The sequence below is a fragment of the Erinaceus europaeus genome, chromosome 12 (assembly GCF_950295315.1).
Source record: "Erinaceus europaeus chromosome 12, mEriEur2.1, whole genome shotgun sequence".
Taxonomy (NCBI): domain Eukaryota; kingdom Metazoa; phylum Chordata; class Mammalia; order Eulipotyphla; family Erinaceidae; genus Erinaceus; species Erinaceus europaeus.
In genome coordinates this window covers 99666688-99685986 of record NC_080173.1, presented here as the reverse complement: position 1 = coordinate 99685986, position 19299 = coordinate 99666688, and the positions used below count along the sequence as shown (strand labels likewise).

Here is a 19299-nt window from a genome sequence, read left to right as displayed (position 1 = left end):
TCCCCACTACACCATCTCTGGCCACAAGCCCCCACTGCCGGCGCCTGACTGGGGGCCATGTGGCATCCCTGCTCTCCCCCCCCCCCCCCCGCAGGCTGGGGCCACTCCACGGGGCCAGCCACCAGACCAGCCCGTACCCTGAACTCCAGCAAACAGCCTCGGGTGAGATGCTCATGCCAGCAAGTGAGAGGTCAGCAAAGCTCCCGGCCGGCGAACCAGGGCTCAGTCTAGAGGGGTAAGGAGCTGCCAGACTCACCACATCCTCTCACCAGACTTCACTTAGGGTTGTTGTTTTTTTTTTAAAAAAAAATTTTTTTTGTAATTTATTTATGAGAAAGATAGGAGGAGAGAGAGAGAATCAGACATCACTCTGGCACATGTGCTGCCGGAGATCGAACTCGGGACCTCATGCTTGAGAGTCCACTGTGCCACCTCCCGGACCACTTTTTTTTTTTTTAATCTTTTTCTTTATTTGATAGAAATTGGGAGGAGGGGAGATAGAGGGAACAAGACGGGCATATGCAGCACTGCAGGTGGGAACCAGAGGCTTGAACCTGGGTCCTTGCACACTGTAATGTGTGCACTTAACCTGCTGCGCCACTGCCCGCCCGGCCCCCAACACAGCTTTTTAACCCAAAGCGGTGCAGGGAGTTGAACTCAGAGCTGTGGAGGCTCGGGCACAGTGTCTTCTTGGCCATGACGCACCACCGTACTTGGCCCCTGCTCGCCCCACAGACCTAGCCAACACAGACCCTCCTCAGACGACTTCTTACCAGCATCAGCCCTGCTTGGCCCTTCCTCCTCCTCACCTCCAGCTCTGTCTTCTTGCTTCCTGGGTCCTGCCCCCGGGAAACTTCCCACGTCTCCCTCAGCACCCTCCAGGTGTGGGGACAGGAGGGGCCACGGGGCCAGAACCACAGGCTTCCTTAGGCCGAGGGTGAGGTGGGCAGCAGCTGAACCAGCCCCAGCCGCCTTCCAGAGGTGGGCAGGGCAAGCCTCTGCTCAGGCCTGCACCTGTGAGGCAGCATGTGGTGTGACCTGCTTGGGGGAGAGGTGCAGGCCAGGCCGGGCCCTGAAGGCGCCTGCAGGCAGCGCCGGGCTCTCCTGTGAGTGCAGGCACCGCTGAAGTCAGAGCAACACTGGAGAGTCCCTGCCCCAGTGGAAACGCAGGAGGCTCCACAGGGTCCCACGGCGGGCGGGGAGGGAGCCCTGTGGCACGGGGGTGCCCACTGGCCAGAGGAGGAAGGGCGCACCCCACATCCCCCTTCCATGGATGCCTCCTCCCCAGTTCCGAGACTCAGAGTCATTGGGCCTCCAGCCCACGGAGGCTTCTTGGTAACACAACCTGGTCACCTCTGAGGCTTCTGGGTAACACATTCTGCTCACCCTCAGGCCTGGGGCAGATGGGTGATGGGCCCCAATTCCTCCTCAGGAATCCTTCACTCTCAAACACCGAGACTGGGCACCCCAGGGCATGTTGCTCCTTCAGTGGGGGTCTCCCGTCAAGGCCAGATTCCCTCTTCCTAGATGGGGGCTTTACCTTTTCCCAGAGTGTGGCCATGGCCACCCTTAAAACACCATCTCCCCGGGAGTCGGGCGGTAGCGCGGCAGGTTAAGCGCACGTGGCGCAAAGCGCAAGGACCGGGAGTAAGGATCCCGGTTCAAGCCCCCGGCTCCCCACCTGCAGAGGAGTCACTTCACAGGCGGTGAAGCAGGTCTGCAGGTGTCTGTCTTTCTCTCCCCCTCTCTGTCTTCCCCTCCTCTCTCCATTTCTCTGTCCTATCCAACAATGAAGACAACAACAATAAAAACTATAACAATAAAACAAGGGCAACAAAAAGGGAATAAATAAATATATAAAAAGTTTAAAGGGAAAAAATAACACCATCTCCCCTTAGAGGGACCCCAAGGTGGTGTGTGCTTCCCTTCTGGACTCTGCCCCAGGTCATGCTGGGAATGCCCCCCAGGCATAACGTCTGCAGGCCTCCTACGGCCAACAAGCTGGACACCGAGTAGGATGGACCCTCACTGGGGACACACATGGCTAAGGCAGGGTGAGGCCTCCCCCTGAAGGACTACGTCTTCCTTCAGGCCGGACATCCAGGGCAGACCTTTTTTTTCTTTTCCTCCAGGGTTATCACTGGACTAGGCGCCAGCACTACAAACCCACTGCCCCAGGCAACCATTTTTCCCATTTTACTGAATAGGACAGAGAGAAATGGAGAGAGGAGGGGGAGAGGGAGAGAAAGATAGACACCTACAGGTCTGCTTCACCACTTGTGAAGCAGCCCCCCTGCAGGTGGGGAGCTGGGGACTCGAACCCGCACTTAGTCCTATGTGTGCTTAAGCGGGTGCACCACCGCCTGGCCTCCAGGGCAGACCATCTTACACTAGTCTGAGGCCCCCACATTGCGCACTCCCCACTAAGGCCTGGAGCCCCTGGGCCTGGCCCCTGAGCCACAACTGGGCCATCCAGGTGCTGGCCGAGAGAAAGGGAGCCCTCAGTGGACCTGGCGGGCAGTCAGGACCCTGTTTGCCTTGAGCAGGGGCTGGAGCCAGGTGGTCACTTCTCCCTTCAAGGCTGTAGGGCCCCGCCAAGCCGCAGGGAACACGTAAACACTAGGCAAACAGGGCAGCGGGCGGGCGGGCGGGCTGGCGGGCAGCGAGGGGGCAACTAGAGACCCTGACTCCTCAGCTCCCTCGGCCACTGCCCCAGCACCTCACGGGCTGCACTGGCTCCCGTTAGAACCAGCAGGATGGCCAGGCCAGCGTCCACCTGTCTTGAGTGTGAGCCCTTTCTGGCCTGACTCCCCAGACCAGGTGAGAAGGGCCTCTGGGAACCCAGGATTCCATCTCAAGCGGAGGCCGGGGTGAGGGAGTCCAAGGGCATTGAAGGACCGGTTCTGTCCACTCTCTACCTGCAGGGCCATCGACCCCCCCCCTAGGACTGGGCAGCCAGGCTGGCCCACACCCACAGCCACCTCCTCCAGCCTGGGGAGGTGGTCGGAGGGAGGGACAGAGAGACAGAGGAGAGGGTTGAAGTCCCTGAGCTGGGCATCTGAGATTCTCACATCTGCTCTGAGAGAGAATGAGGGGAGTACAGCCATCAGGAGGTGGTGTCCTGGTTTGCACAGCCAAGTTTCATGCTTGGTGCCCTGAGGCTTCAAAGTCCCAGGTTCAATCCCCCAACCTGTCACCATAAACCAGAGCTGACTTGTGCTCTGGTTTAAAAAAAAAAATGGGGGAGTCAGGCAGTAGCTCCGCAGGTTAAGCGCATGTGGTGCAAAGTGCAAGGACCAATATAAGGGTCCCGGTTCAAGCCCCTGGCTCCCCACCTGCAGGGGAGTCGCTTCACAGGCGGTGAAGCAGGTCTGCAGGTGTCTGTCTTTCTCTCCCCCTCTCTGTCTTCCCCTCCTCTCTCCATTTCTCTCTGTCCTAACAACGACAACATCAATAACAACAATAACTACAACAATTTTAAAAAGGGGGCAACAAAAGGTAGGAAAAAAAATCAACAAAAGGCCACAGCCGGCTTGGTGGGACATGTGAGAGAATGGACCTTGGTGTGGTCCATGGTCACCAGCTCTCTGGGAGCTGTAGGAAGGTGTCCATAGGTGGTCAGGACCCAATCTGGGGGACCCCTCAGAAGGAGGGGGTTGCTGTGCAGTTCTGACACACTGGCTAGGCCTAGCAGCGCATACTGGGGAAGGGGCCACAGCAGGGCAGGGGGAGGGGGTCCAGGCCAGGCGGGGACCTGTGAGCCGCCCGTCCTCTCCGAGCCTCAGCTCCAAAGCTGGGCACCTGTCCGGGCCTCCTGATGCGTGTTGGGCTCAGTACCCAGCCTGCTCCCCGGCAAGAGCCTGGGCTGGCCTTTGGCAGCATAGACAGGCCCAAGTCTTGTCACCCCCGAGTGAAATGAAGTTCCCCCTTCTTCAGCATCGCCATCAGGCGGATGGGCTGTGGGTTCTGAGGACTGGCCGACAGCTACCCTCACAGACTCTGTAGTGGGGCCAGAGTCTGGGAGGCAGAAGGCAGACCATCCTTCCTGGACTCATCCTCCTACCTGTGGGTGGGGGCAGGGGGCACTCCACGGCTCAGCTGCCCTTTGGCACCTTCTGCTGAGGCCTCTCGGATTTGTCCCTTGAGTTTGGGAGGGGACAGAGAGGCACGTCTCAAGCACCCCAGAAGCTTCCTGATCGGAAGGCCCTGTGGTTTCCGTCTCAGTTCTCAGAGAGAACCACTGTGGGGTGGGGACGTCGCCAGCAGCTCTGGGGGAGGCTCTGTAGACCACAGACCCCATGGGGCTCAGTGGTGAGGAGAGGGGACAGGGTTAGAGGGCGGGGTTCTCGAGCAGGGGAGGGGGACTGGGTGGGTGGCCGTTCCTGACCCTTAGTGCCTGTGACCCCAGACAGACTCCTAGGCCGAGGCCTGGCCTGCTCCTCTCCTCTCCCCCTGCTTGGTACTCACTCAGCCCCAAACAGCAGGCCTTGACCCTCCTCCTCAGCACCTTTGTCCGTGTGTCCCCTGGGACAGCCATAGTTAAGGCCTGCCCTGGCTTTGCTGGGAAGCAGCACTGTCTGTCTGTCTGCTCCCTGCCCACGTCAGGGACATAGAGGTGTGTGTTGTGTGCCTGTGCTGGCGTGTGTGTACTTACATCTGGCCACGTGTGCATCCGTCTACTCACAATGTGCCTGCTGTGTCTGTATTGTTTGTGGTCCTGTCTGTATGGAGACCTGTCTGTTTTCTTGTGTCTGTATGTCCACCCCTATGCTCTCGTGTCTTCTGGACTCAGAGTGTGACTGTGTGTGCACTTGTGTTTGTATGCTTGTCTGTGTATGTGTGCAGATTGTGTGTGTGTGTGTGTGTGTGTGTGTGTGTGTGTGTGTGTGTGTACCCGTGGTCTGAGAACGCCGCCTGTGGGTGGAATTTGGCCCAGAAATGTGTTTGGTTTGGCCCTTGCAGTATTTTCAACATCTTGAGCCAACTTTTAAAAATCAGGATATTTCACATAAAAATTCAGCTTTCCAGCTTCTCTGAAAAATTCAGAAGCCCTGGCAGCCCTGGGCCCATGTTCCCATGAGGTCGCACTCCTCCAGAGCCGCACAGGGCAGCCTCAACCTCCTGCTGCCACGGCCTCTGCTCAGTGAGGCATGTGTGTGTGTGTGTGTGGTCAGTCCTTTGTCCGTGGACAGCCATGAGCACCATGGCCCATCTGTGTGACCGTATCTGTGAGCACGTGTCGGATCGGGGGGAGGACGAGTGTCTGCATGTGTGGAGAGGTACGTGTGCCGCGTGGAGACGTGTGTGCACATGTGTGTGCGTGGTGCTGTGTGGCCGTATTCGTGGCCGGTGGAGTGTGTGGTCACTGTGGTCTGGCGTGCTCTGCCCAGGGGCCTCTTCCGGCCTTTGAGGGGGAATCAGATTCCCGGCCTCTGGCTGGGCTGCCTTGTGGCATTTATTTCTGTCTTGGTGCCGACCGGAGGCCTGAGTAATGGGAACATTGAAAGGAAACCGGTAAATACAGAGAAGGGGCAGGCTGGCCGGGAAACAGTCTGGATGCCCCTGCCCTGCCCATGGCTGCCAGGGGCCCTGAGCCCAGGCCGGAGCTAGGGAGGGGAGCAGCCCTGGGACCCAGCACACGCCCCAGCTCCGCTCTGAGCACTGCCCACTTCTGCCCACCCAGGCCTAGCTGTGGGTGAGCCCCACTACAAAACCTGAGTCAACAAGAGACTCCAAGCTCAGGCCAGGCCCGGGGGACACAGGCACCTGGCGCTCCCTTTGCCAGCCAGGCTACAGGACCCCCCCCTCTCCTGTGGACACACACTTCACTGAACCCCATCCTTGAGTTCATCTGCTATAAGCCACTCAACGGATGACAGAGACGCCAACAGGAGGGGGGGTGCACTTTACAGGAGACCCCACCCCACCCCCGCCAGCAGCAGTGGGAGAACAGGCAGAGCCGCCCTTCAGGTCTACATCAGTGTCTCCTGCTGCCCTCTAGTGGCCATGTGAGGACAGCAGTGACGGGAAGTCTCCAGGGCTCTGGACCGAGGGAATGAAGCCCCCCCCCCCCCCCCCCCAGGCTCAGATCTCCATTCATGGGACTCGGCCGGCCGGGAGGCCCAGCCAGGAAGCTCCGGGAAGCAAGGACTTACATACTGCTCTGACGGAAGGCACTTGGTTCCCAGCAGAGATCCCAAGACAAGGGGCCAGGCAGCGGCGCACCTGGTTGAGCGCACACATCACAGTGCACAAGGACCCAGGTTCAAGCCTCTGGTCCCCACCTGCAGGGGGAAAGCTTCAGGAGTGGTGAAGCAGGGCTGCAGGTGTCTCTCTGTCTCTTCTACTTCCTCCTCCCCTCTCAATTTCTTCCTATATCTACCCAATAATACATAAAAAATAGAGAAAGAAAGAAAAAGACTAGATTCCAAGACCGGTTGGGAGGTCAGCTGTTGGGGGGGCAGGGCACCGGCAAATACACAGCTGCACCACTGACCCAGAGCAGGGTCCTGCACAAGGCTGTGCTGGGAGCCGGGCGGGTGGATCCTGGGCCCCCAGCTCCTAGGTGGGCGGTGCTGCAGTGGGCTTCGGGGCCCTGGGCCCAGGTGAGAGCCCCGCAGAGGGCTCGCCTTGACGGCATAGAGGCTGGGAGGTGGTGAGCAGAATCCTGGCGCCAGCAGGAAGCTCAGCCAGTCTCGGGGGGAGTAGACCTGTCAGGCTGGACGTTCTTACATCTGGCTCCAAGTCGCTGGGCGTGCAGGGCAGTGCAGTTTGCCCTTGTAATTTAAGGGTTCTAGACCATCCCTCTGAGCCCAGGTCCACTCCCCAGAAACGAGGCTCTGCACCAGCCCCACCCCTGAGGGCCCGTTCCCCGTGCTGGGGACTGGGTGTCCCCACTGCTGCAGTGCTCTCCAGGGGTCAGGAGGGACCTGGAATGTGGGTGTGCCCGTCGGGGCACCTGGCGGGGGACCTGCTGAGCTAGGGAGCGGCACATCCTGCCCACAGACCCGGGCACCGTCTGTGATGAGGGTGGAAGCAAGGACAGCATGGACCACGCACACAAGGACACAAGGACCAAAACTCGCTGCAAGCACCTTGAAACCCCCATTCGGTCTGCCACGAGACTGCAGTGCAGATGCTAGAAAGCTCCTTCAGTCTCAGTCACAGAGGAAGCATACTTTCCGAAAATTACACATTTTATTTACATATTTTACATATTTACATGTCTCGATGCTCCCTACTGCAGATGTCTTTCTTAGGACTTTTTTTGGCCTCCAGGGTTATCGCTGGGGCTCGGTGTCTGCACTACAAATCCACTGCTCCTGGAGGCCATCTCTTCCATTGTTGTTGTTGCTGTTGTTGGATAGGACAGAGAGAAATTGGGGGGTGGAGACAGAGATTGGGGAAAAGACACCTGCACACCTGCTTCACCGCCCGCCTGCACGTGGGGAGCTGGGGCTCCAACCAGGATCCTTCTGCAGGTCCTTGTACTTAACCGGGTACACTACCACCCGGCCCAGGACTTTCATTCTGAAGTATTTGCAGGAAGCTAAGACTCACAGAGCAGTTCTCTGTGCTACTCAGCCAGCCATGCCCCACAATGACAATCCAGTCTCACTCCCAGAAAGCCGGCAGTGAGGGGTTCTCACGTGTGCAGACCCGTGCAGCTACCGCAGCAATGCATTGCTCCTGCTAGCTAACCCTCCAGGTAGAACCACCGCGCCTCACAACTCGGACCCTGGCAAATGTCATCTGTCCAGTGTCTTTATGACCTCATCATTTCAAGAATGCTGAGGGGCTCAGCAGAGTGCACACAGGAACACCATGCAAAAGTCCTTGGCAACACAGGAATACCATGCACAGCACAGTGCTATGGTATCTATCTATCTGACTCTGTAGCTCTTCCGTAATTCAAAGGAAAAGTGGCCCAGAAGGTGGCATTGGGTTGCAAGCATGTAGTAAATCTCTGTTCTCAGCTCGCTTCCTCTCTACTGCATGACATGTGGTGATACTGGAAGGCAGGTCCGCCCGACGCTAGAGCCAGGTGTGAGGTGCTGGTGCACTAAAGAGAACGGGCGTCCTAGCCAGGGGCGGCCACTCGGTGCGAGCTTGTTCCTCTGTGAAGCATCCTGGCACTGAGACCCCCCCAGGCCGCTTTGCACAGACGTTTTGCTGACTCCAGAGCGGTATTCCGCACTGCGAACACCAGTTTAACCAGCCATCGGCTCAAGGGCATTTGGGGTTGGTTTGCTGCCCGTTTTTCACAGGATAAAGCGTTTCACTGTTAACGTGTCTGCCAAGCTAATGCACTCAGAAACTGTGTGCCATGTGTCACAAGTGTGCCGCTGGGCTCCCTTCAGCACCGCAGCCATCAATTTCTCTGCACTATTTGAAGTACATACCGAAAGAAGGGAAATTACACTTTAACTTAAATCTTCATTCCACGGGGACCTGGCAGCCTGCATCCAACTACGTATCTGTGAGGCTGTTTTATAGCACGACTCTACTCGGCCTGTGGCTGTGCTCGGGGTTGAACCTGGGTCCTTTGGAGCCTAAAGCGGGAAAGTCTGTTGCATAATCAGCTGTGCTCTCTCCTATTCCTATGTTCATATATACATATATGCATGCACATACATACATGCACACATACACATGCGTAGACACATATGCATATACACACATACATGCATGCACACATATACACATATTTATATGTATATACCCATACACACATACGTTTACATATACATATATACATGTGTATACACATACACACATTTACGTATGCACATATTTATATGTATGCACACGTGTACATATACATGCAAACACACATACATATGTGTTTGCCTCCAGGGTTATTGCTGGGGCTGGGTGGCTGCACTACAAATCCACCGCTCCTGGAGGGCATTTTTTTCCCTTTTGTTGCCCTTGTTGTTTATCATTGTTGTAGTTTTTATTATTGTTGTTACTGCTGTAATTGTTGGATAGGACAGAGAGAAATGGAGAGAGGAGGGGAAGACAGAGAGGGGGAGAGAAAGACAGACACCTGCAGACCTGCTTCACCGCCTGTGAAGCGACTCCCCTGCAGGTGGGGAGCCGGGGGCTCGAACCGGGATCCTTAGGCTGGTCCTTGCGCTTTGCGCCACCTGCGCTTAACCCGCTGCGCGACCGCCTGACCCCCAATTTATTTGCTGTTAATAGACAGAGACAGAGAGAATGGATCCATTTCATCCTCTTGTCAAATCCACGTGGGTAGTGACCCGGTGTTCTGCTCACCTGTGGTCTCTGCGCACGGACGGCCCCTTTCAGACCGACATTCCTTCCTACCGTCTACTTGCCTGGAGGCCACGGGCCACTTTCTGCCCTCTGCTCCACCGGCGCGGGCGCCACATGCAGCCGCTTTCCCGTGCTCCCCCGGCCTCCCTGTCACGGAACCCTGAGCACTCCGCCCATCCGCAGTCACTAGTGGACACGTCTGGTGGCTGCGGCCAACGGGACAGAAAGGGCGGGCACCCACGGAGCAGACACACAACAGGCTCGTCCTTGTGGGAGACCGGGGCAGCCCGGGCACGCGCCCTGCCCCACCAGCACCCTCCGCTAAAGTTTGGGGTGGGATGGGCTGCGGTGCCGCGGGCTGAGCACACTCATTACTACGCTCAAGGCCCCGGGTTCAAGCCCCCCCTCCTCACTGCAGGGGGACACTTCATGAGCAGTGAAGCAAGTACTGCGAGTGTCTCTTTCCCTCCCTATTCTCCTTCCCTCTCGATTTTCTGTCCTGTCAAAAGAAGAAGAGGGATGTAATGGCCACCAGGAGCAGTGGGTTCATCATGCAGGCAGCAAACCTCGAGGGAGGGAAAGGGGGGTGGAGGGGGAAGGAGAAAGAGAAACTCCACCGGACCCTCCGCCATGCGGCCAGGTCTCTCCCAGCCCCTGCACGCCAAAGCGAAGGTTCACCATCTCGCTCAGCTCAGCAGCTGGGTGGGCGGCTCCGTCCCTCCTTGCCCTACTCCCGGGCTGCCTAAGCCTCTCACCACGTCCTTCCTGGCGGCTTCTGCTTGGAGCGCGGCCGCCCGGCTGAGCTTTCTGGGGGGTGGGGCTGAGATGGAAACAAGTTTTTCCAGGCAGTATCTGTAGTTTTTTTTAAGAGTATCTTTTTTTTAAAAAAATTTTTTAGTATTTATGTATTTTCCCTTTTGTTGCCCTTGTTTTACTGTTGTTGTTGTTGATGTTGTCGTTGTTGGGTAGGACAGAGAGAAATGGAGAGAGGAGGGGAAGACGGGGAGAGAAAGACAGACACCTGCAGACCTGCTTCACCGCCTGTGAAGCGACTCCCCTGCAGGTGGGGAGCCGGGGCTCAAACCGGGATCCTTACGCCGGTCCTTGTGCTTTGCGCCACGTGCGACTAACCCGCTGTGCGACCGCCCGGCTCCCTGTATCTGTGTTTCTATGCAGCCTGCCAGACCTCCACCATCCCTGGACCACTCTAAATTCTTGGCTTGTGAATTTCCCTGTTCGCTTTACAAATGGACTGGCTCAGCTCTCAAGGGAGAGTTTCTGGGGCCATGTAGTGACACCCCTGGCGCACACATTATAGTGCACAAGAACTTGAGTTCGAGCCCCCAGTCCCCACCTACAGCGGAAAAGCTTGGAGAGTGGTGAAGCAGGGTATCTTTCTCTCTTACTCCAAATTCCTCCCACCCCCCATTTCTGGCTGTCTGTATCCAATAAAGTTATTTTTTTAAAAAAAAATAAAGAACTTTTCACACTCAAGTGATTGCCATGGTTCAATCCCCCCCTTAAGGTAAGATCACTGCCCGTGGGGGCCCTGGCCTTGTGAGGGGCCCTCCTACTAGGCCTCTCAGCTCCTAGTACTGAGGACACCAAGTCAGTGCTCAGCTTCACCAAGTTTGTCAAGCACCCCCCCCGGCAGAGTCAAGCTTCAGCATTCCACTGCCTGTCTGCTTACTTGCTCCTCACCTCCTGACTTATCTGCAGCCTGGCTGTCACCCACACTATGAATCTACCACTCCTGGGGGCCTTTTTTCCTTTCTTTCTTTCTTTCTTTCTTTTTCTTTCTCCTATTTTATTGGATAGGACAGAGAAAAGATGAGAGAGAGGGAGAGAGAGGGGGAGAGAGGGGGAGAGAGAGAGAGAGAGGCACCTGCAGACCTGCTGTACTGCTCCTGAAGTGTCCAGCTGCAGGTGGGGAGTAGGGGGCTTGAACCTGGGTCCTTGCACTCAGTGCTATGTGCACTAAGCTTAACCAGCTGCACCAGTGCCCGGCCCCCTAAGGAATGTGTTTGTTTTTAGCCAGAGCACTGCTCAGCTCTGGCTTATGGTGGCGCGGAGGACTGAACCTGGGCCTCTGGAGCCTCGCGGATCAGAGTCTCTGCATAACCACTGCGCCGTGTAGCCCCTTACCTAGTGTTCTTCTAACGCTGTTTGCAGAGGGAGGGTCGTCGGTGGGAGCCTATATTCCATCACCGTGGCAGAAACTGAAGTGGTCGGTCATTTCTTTTGCACAAACTTTGTTTCTCTGACCTTCCTTCCCCAGATTCCTGTCGGCTGAAGGCCACCTACAGCACATCCAGGTTCCCGATCTGTCCTCTCCCTCCCTTTCTTGTTCCCACCACTTTCTTTTACCATCTCATCACTTTAAGCCTGAGCTGGGCTTTCACCTCCCCAGCTTGACCGCTTTCCCGGCTGCCGGCCTCTCTGCAAAGCCGAAGCCGGCACGGGCAGCGTGGAAGCCGAACCCGCTTCCCTTCTCCGCCGCGTGTCTGTATCATCCTTCTACTGTGATCTGTTTAGTTCCTCTAGCGTGCTTATTTCAATACACGTATTGTTTGTTTCTGAGATTTTTGACCAATCCCTTTCTTTTTTTTGACCAGAGCACTGCTCAGCTCTGGCTTATGATGGGGGGGGGGGGGGTTTTGAACCTGGGAACTTGGAGCCTCAGGCATAAAAGTCTCTTTGCATAACTATTATCCTTTCTATGCTGGCCTGATCAGTTGTTTTCTCTAAAGATCCTTACAACAACAACAAAACAATACTCACCTTAAAACTAGTTAAGATGGGAGTCGGGCAGTAGCACAGCGGGTTAAGCGCACATGGCGCAAAGCACAAGGACCGGCATAAGGATCCCAGTTTGAGCCCCTGGCTCCCCACCTGCAGGGGAGTCACTTCAAAGGCGGTGAAGCAGGTCTGCAGGTGTCTGTCTCTCCCCCCTCTCTGTCTTCCTCTCCTCTCTCCATTTCTCTCTGTCCTATCCAACAATGATGACATCAACATCAGTAATAACTACAACAATAAAACAACAAGGGCAACAAAAGGGAATAAATGTTTAAAAAAAATCTCTTAAAAAAAAAAAACTAGTTAGGATATTGTGTTGACTATATCGCCCCCCAAAAAAAAAAAAACTGGCTCATTGATGAGGGAAAAAAGCAACCACCAGAGCACTGGTCAATCTGGCATATGCTGGTGCTGAGGACTGAACCTGGGAACTCCGGCGGCCCAGGAGTGAGAGACTGTTGTATGTTTCTGTGTTTTCCCCTGGCCCTCACTGGCCATTCTTAAGGCACCAGGTTTCCTCACATATTTCATCATTCTGTGTGTCCGTTTCTCGGGGGCCGGGGGTTCCATCAGAACACAGGGGTCATCAACTCAGCTCCGGCACATAGTGGCCACTGGGCAGCCGGCCGCAGGCTGCTCACACCGCCACACACAAGCACCAGCTGCGACGGGGCCATGGGCAGCCCTTCATGCTTTGCTCCTGGGAAAGGCGGCCCCACGCTCTGGCTGCTCCCGTCCTGATGCTGCAGGCCTGTCCGGCCCCGTTCCTTGTGGGAATCAGAGGCCCTGGCCGGGCACACACCACACAGCAGCCCGTCACCCAGCCCTTGAGGCCTCACTCACAGGAACTAGCTTCCGAGAGGGAGGGCACGGGGGAGAGGGGGCATGGTCACGCGCACTTGTGACGTTTGCCGCTGTGCCCTGTTCGCTGTGAGCCGGTCTCTGCGCGTGCCCACGCTGCCGATCAACCGAGTCCTCAGCCCCGTGCGCCGGAGTCGAGTCTGTCCCTGGACCAGAGGAAGAATGAACGCACTGGGAGGACGGAGGGTGGGGCCGGAGTGTGAGCCGTCTGGAGAGGAGATGGCAGCTGGCCACGGGGACCTCAGCAGAGGTGACTGCCTCACAGACCCAGGGCGGGAGGATCTTCAGCAGCTTACAGTGCCCCATGTCGAGCAGCATGAGCCAGCCTTGCCTGCGGGGCCCTGCCCTAGGAAGTCAGTCTGGCTCTGACCAGTCAGTGGGGAGAAGGGTCCCCGGGGCTGGGCAGCAGGGTAAGGAGGGACCAGTGGCCTCCAATCTGAAGCAGCCAGGGCAGAGCTCACCTCCCGTCCACGGGAGAGAGACCACAGAGCACCGGGGCGGGAACAGTTAGGCTGTCACACCAACTACCACAAGGCCTGGCCTTCTACCCTACCTGTGGTCCAAGGGTCTGAGGTGACCACTGCAAGCAAAGGCAGCCACAGCCTGGGTCTTTCCCTCCCCTCACGCCTCAACCCAACACAGAACAGACTGGCTTCTCGTCTAGATACCACGGTGCCACCCTATCTGGGGTCCAAACTGGCAGCACCCCAAGGACCAAAAAAAGAAGTGATAGGTTTCTGCTGTGAGTAGGGGTCTCGTCTCTATTTCTTGAGAATAAAAATAAAGTCGTGAATACATTCATATGTACAGACACAGCACGTGCACAGAGCAAGGTGGGGCTGGGGTCTCATCACTGCTCTGAGGACAAACTGGAGGCCAAGGAAAGTCCGGTGAACACTGGCCCCCCGCAGGACGAGTGGGCCTCAGTCGGAGTCGCAGGTGTCTTGCTCAGTGGTGGCGCTCACTGCGGAGGCCAAGCTGTCCTCCTGGCCCTTCAGCCTCTCACCTGGAAGATGCAGGCAGGAGGGGTGAGGGGGCTGGGGCTGTGGAGACTCGCCCGGGGCAGGGGGCCCACCTTGCCGTGCCCTGCACTTACGGATCAGCTCGGCAATGGCTCTCTGGGTTCGCTTTTCCAGCTTCTCCAGCTTCTTGGCCACGTCTCTCTTAAGGTCCCTGCAGCAAGGAGGGAAGAGGAAGCAGGAGGCGGGAGGCTGGAGGCGGAGGCTGGCCTGTGTGGCTTTGGGGCCTCCCCTCCCACACACCGTCTGGCATTAGCAGTCTTGACTGTTGGGGTGGGGAAGAGACTGGGCTCTCTCTCTTCCTCTCTCTCTCCCTGCTCCAAATTCCAAGGCCGGCCCCCTTCCCCCACTCAGAGCACCCAAGAGGGGGACCAAGCCAAGGGAGGGTCCTTTCTCAGGGGTCCTCTTTTGGTCCCTCAGGAAGCAGCCTGCTCCAGTCCCGTTGTGGGACCAGAGTGAAAGCCAGTCCCCCAGGCCATCCTGCTCTCTCAGCCCAGTCAGAGGGGTGCTGTGAAGGGGTGAACACGAGGCCAAGGAGGAACGTGGACTCGCCTGCGGCAGGTCTGAGACAGAAACCTGTCTGCCCTCCCGCCGCCTGGCCTCCACCCTGCGGCTCCCTGAGGTGAGCAGGTCACACCCTTTCAGAAGAGACTTTCTCACAGGTCTGCGCCCCCTAGGGCACCCTTATTCTCCATCACACGCGTTTCAGACAGCGGTCTCCCCCTCCTCCTCGTGTGCTGCCTGTCTACACTGCCTGCCTCCCGCTGTGGTGAGAGGCCCCCGAAGGCGAGCTGCGCCCAGCAGCAGCAGGGGCCAGTCAGCCCGGCTTGTCCTACACCACCAGGCTTGTCCAACACTCACCAGTCAGGCTTGCGGGGCGCCAGGTTGGCCAGGTCCTGGGGGGAGACGAGAGTTAGGGCTGGAGGGGGCAGCCCCAAGGGAAGCCGGAAGTGGAGGAAGGAGGTGGGGAGGGGAGCAGGGGCTTAGGAAGGAGGTGAAGATAAGAAAGGAGAGAAGGAGGTTGGGGAGATGGCTCAGAGGACAGAGCCCATGGCTTGGCCACACGAGGTCGTTTCAGTACCCAGCACCACAAGTGCCAGCTGATTTCTCTCAGAAATCTTCCTCCTTTTCCCCCTCTCCCTCCCCCTACTATTACTACTATTACTACTACTACTGCTACTGCTACTACTACTATTACTACTACTACTATTGCTACTACTACTACTGCTACTGCTACTATTACTACTACTATTACTACTACTACTTACTACTACTGCTACTATTACTACTACTACTACTGCTACTGCTACTATTACTACTACTACTACTGCTACTGCTACTATTACTACTACTGCTACTATTACTACTATTACTACTACTATTACTACTACTGCTACTACTACTACTATTACTACTACTACTACTTCTCTTTTTTTTTTTTTTTTTTTTAACCAGAGCCCTGCTCAGCTCTGGCTTACAGGGGATTGAACTTGGGACTTTGAGCCTTAGCATGAAAGTCTTTAATATAACCACCATGCTATCTTCCTGACCCAAAATAAATCTTTCAAAGAAGAAAAGAGGGAGTCGGGCGGTGGCGCAGCGGGTTAAGCGCACGTGGCGCGAAGTGCAAAGACCCGCATAAGGATCCCGGTTCGAGCCCCCGGCTCCCCACCTGCAGGGGAGTCGCTTCACAGGCAGTGAAGCAGGTCTGCAGGTGTCTGTCTTTCTCTCCCCCTCTCTGTCTTCCCCTCCTCTCTCCATTTCTCTCTGTCCTACCCAACAACGACGACATCAGTAACAATAATAATAGCAACAATAAAACAAAGGCAACAAAAGGGAATCAATAGATAAATATTTTTTTAAAAAGAGAAGAAAAGAAAGAAGGAATTAAGGGAAGGGAAAGGGAGAGAGCAGGTGAGGGAAGGAAAGGGCCCCAGAGCCAAGGCGGGAGGGCAGGGCCCAGGCACTCACCACTTCCTCAATCACGGGCTCCGGCTTGGCGGCCTCCAGCTGCTCCCTCACCTTCTCCTCCACTAGAGGGTGCAAGGCCACAGGAGGCGGCTGACCTCACAGCAAACTGCCCCTCCTTGCTGTGAAGCCGGTCTGGGGGTGGCTGAGTGGGGGGCACTCAGTGTTTTATGAGACGCGCGCACACACACACCTCTTGATGACCACTCGCACTAGTTAAATTTCAGTAACAACAACAACAACAACAGGAAAAGACTAAAAACAGACTCTCTGGGAGCCTGGAGTGCGCGTGACAGGAAGTACCTCTGCGGGGCTGGTGAGACGGCTCACCTGGGCGGCTCACCTGCCCGGCCGTGCCCACAACCCAGGCTGCGGTCTGGCCCCACGGCATGGGAGCAAGCACCCACCCCCATCTGAAAGTCAACGGGGAGCCGTGAGCCCTCAGAGAGAGTCTCAGTGTGTCTGCCGTGCAGAGGCCGCTCGGCTCCCCACACCTCTCCCCGCACCGGCCTGGGGGGGGGAGGGGGGCTGTGACTCTCACACCCAGAGCCCCAGCGCCCCAGAACAGGGGCTTCTCTGAGATGTGACTCCTTGGGGGCGAGCAGGACGGCACAGGCAAGCTGGGCCTTGAGCGCCTGCCCCATCTCGCTGCCCCCCACCCCGACACCCCCAGCACACACGGACCCCAGGTGGTGACGGGGGTCCTGGAGGCGCCCCTTCCAGCCCTGGCACCGCCAGCAGATAAGAGGCAGCGACTCGCTCACCTGCCACCGGTTTGGCCTGGGGCACCCTCCTCCTCTTGAGGTCCTCATCTTCCGGGACATAGTTCCTCAGCCGGAGTTCCCTGAGGGGCAGAGGAAAGGCAGCGTGAAGCCCAGTGTGCGGCACAGGCCTGGCACCGCATGAGCCTGCGGCCAGACTTCCCTCCCGGCCTCAGGCCCGACAGGCCCCTCACCCCACCAGCACCGGGCTGACTCTTCTCTCCAGGCCGGCCTGTATCCACAGCGGGGCCGGGGAGACCCAGGGAGCACTCGCTGATGACTGTCCCGGGTCCCCGTCGCGAGGATCAGGTCACTCAGCTCTGGGTGCAGCATGGGGCGCCAGGCTGGAGTTGGTTCTCTCAAAGGAGGAGTCCCCCAACCCTTCTGAGGGCCTCTGTCCCCAGACTCACTGTGCATGGCCCCTCTGCCTCTGGGGAAGGGCCCGGGGTGCTGGGAGTGGCCAGCGGGGTCTGGTAGGAACAGGCACGATGGCGTCCCAGACTAGGAGCCCCAGCGGACCTGGGAGCCACAAGACTGCACCACAAGCCCCTTGCCAAGGCCCCTGAGACAGGGCAGGGTGGACACCGGGTGGTGGCATCAAGCATCTGGGAGCGGCTCAAGCCCTGGGCCCAGTGAAGAGGAAGGGCAGCCGCCGTGGGCAGAAGGTCTCTCCTCAAGATCACACTGCACTGTCCCTTTCATCTGTCCTGCTGTTTTTCCTGTTCTGTTTCCTGGAATCTCATCTCAAGGAAGGAAGGAAGGACGGACAGACAGATGTGCCCTGGCTAGTTCAGCCCAGGGCCCCCGGGTGGTCCTTAGGGTGCAGAAGCCCTGCAGGTGACAGACAGACAAGCCTCCTCAAGTGTGGGCTGGGGTCTGACCAGCTGCTGAGAGCCAGGAGGCATCCAGCGGGTCCTTGGAGCTGCCAGCCTTGCCTGAGGAGACTGATGTAAATGAATAAGCCCTGGTCACCGACTGGTCCCAGTGTGTACAAAACACCGTCACTCTCCTGGTTCTGTGAGAAATCAACAGGAGAGAGAGAGAGAGAGAAGTCCAGCTAAGCTGCGGTCAGGAGTTCAGCAACACCCGGGCCACGGGACTGCCCCACCGCGGGTCCATAAACAAGGAGGCTCTGCCAGGTGTGCCCAGCTCTGCCAAGCACGGTCACGCCCTCCCTGATCTGCTCTGGGAGCTAATGAAGGGACTGCCCCTCCCAACCCTCCCGCATCACAGCCAAAGGGTAACTGTCACGGGAGGCCATTAATTGCTCCCTCTAACCAAACAACTAGGAACACTGACAACAGATAATGGTCTTTTCTGGGCTTTGTTTTCTCGCATGGGCTCTTAGATGTGAAGCAGCCCAGGACACTGAAGTCTACCTGCTGGCCTTGAAGCACTCAGGCCACTGGGCAGAGGCTGCGCTCAGAGAGGACAGGAGCCCTCAGGCATCTGTCTACTTAGAGGTGAAGTGCCCACAAGTTCAGGGGACCAGAAGGCAGGGTCCTCAGGCTTCCTGTTGGGGCCCCAGCACGCCCTAGAGCCCTGCAGAGGCCCAGCGGCAGACTCGCCCACACAAGGGTGGCAAGGTAACTAGGTGTTGGTGAGAGGAAGCCTTTCCATCAGCCTAAAGTTGGGTCAGCACCCACATCCCTGTCGGGCCTTAAGCCAACCTTCCCCCCCCCTCCATCCTCCATGGCTGACACTATGGCCTATTTACATGATCACTGTTTTGCCTGAAAGATCCCCACCTTTGATCTATCTTCTTTCTACCTCCAGACCCGCCCTGCCTGCAGGGTATTAATTAATCCCACCGGTTTAAACCTTCACAACAGTTGCTAAGGGAATTTCCACCTTAGCCAGCTCTTTCCTTTTCTCCACCCCAATTTCCTTTTCCGACTTGCCACTTCCAGTTCTAATAGATAAAAGTGTTGTCTCTGATCAATAAAGACACAATGCATTCCCACTCACCACGAGTTCCTGGTCTCTCTCCCGTGACGCTAGCCCGGCACATCCCCGCCCGTGCCTGCCAGTAGCAGCATGAAATTCTTCTGAAGGGAAACAAGTGATCCAGGGACTCAAACTACCCTGTAAGTTTTCACATACAATATCCAAGATTTGATCAAAGCCCCGAGGGGGGGGAATACAGACAATAGATAGTAATACACTCACAGGAGACACAAATACTAGAATGATCAGAAAGGAAATACAAAAGCACTGAGGTTAATGCAAGTTCAGGCAGGAAGACTGCGAGGTGGAGAGTTCCAGCAGAAATCCTGCAACTGGGAGTCAGGCAGTAGCACAGCGGGGTAAGGGAACGTGGCACAAAGCGCAAGGACTGGCATAAGGATCCCGGTTCGAGCCCCCGGCTCCCCACCTGCAGGGGAGTCGCTTCACAGGCGGTGAAGCAGGTGTGTAGGTGTCTGTCTTTCTCTCCCCCTCTCTGTCTTCCCCTCCTCTCTCCATTTCTCTCTGTCCTATGCAACAACAATGAAGACATCAATAACAAGTACAATAACTACAATAACAATGAAAAACAACAAGGGCAACAAAAAGGGGAAAATTAGAAATAAATAAATAAATCCTGAAGCTGAAACCTACCACATCAAAATCCCACA

The 19299-nt window shown here is 56.8% G+C and overlaps 1 protein-coding gene across 1 annotated transcript in view; it reads right to left on the bottom strand.

The window, feature by feature from the left end:
- Nucleotides 1–13670: 13670 nt before the first annotated feature.
- The window catches only part of CCDC12 (coiled-coil domain containing 12), a 51116-nt gene continuing 45487 nt past the window's right edge, over nt 13671–19299 (bottom strand). The window contains exons 3-7 of the mRNA XM_016192901.2: nt 16688–16767; nt 15927–15988; nt 14817–14851; nt 14033–14109; nt 13671–13942 (exon numbers count right to left, since the gene is read on the bottom strand). Of these exons, the coding sequence (XP_016048387.1) occupies nt 13860–13942; nt 14033–14109; nt 14817–14851; nt 15927–15988; nt 16688–16767 (337 nt within the window). The 3' untranslated portion in view covers nt 13671–13859. The remainder of the gene's footprint in view (nt 13943–14032; nt 14110–14816; nt 14852–15926; nt 15989–16687; nt 16768–19299) is intronic.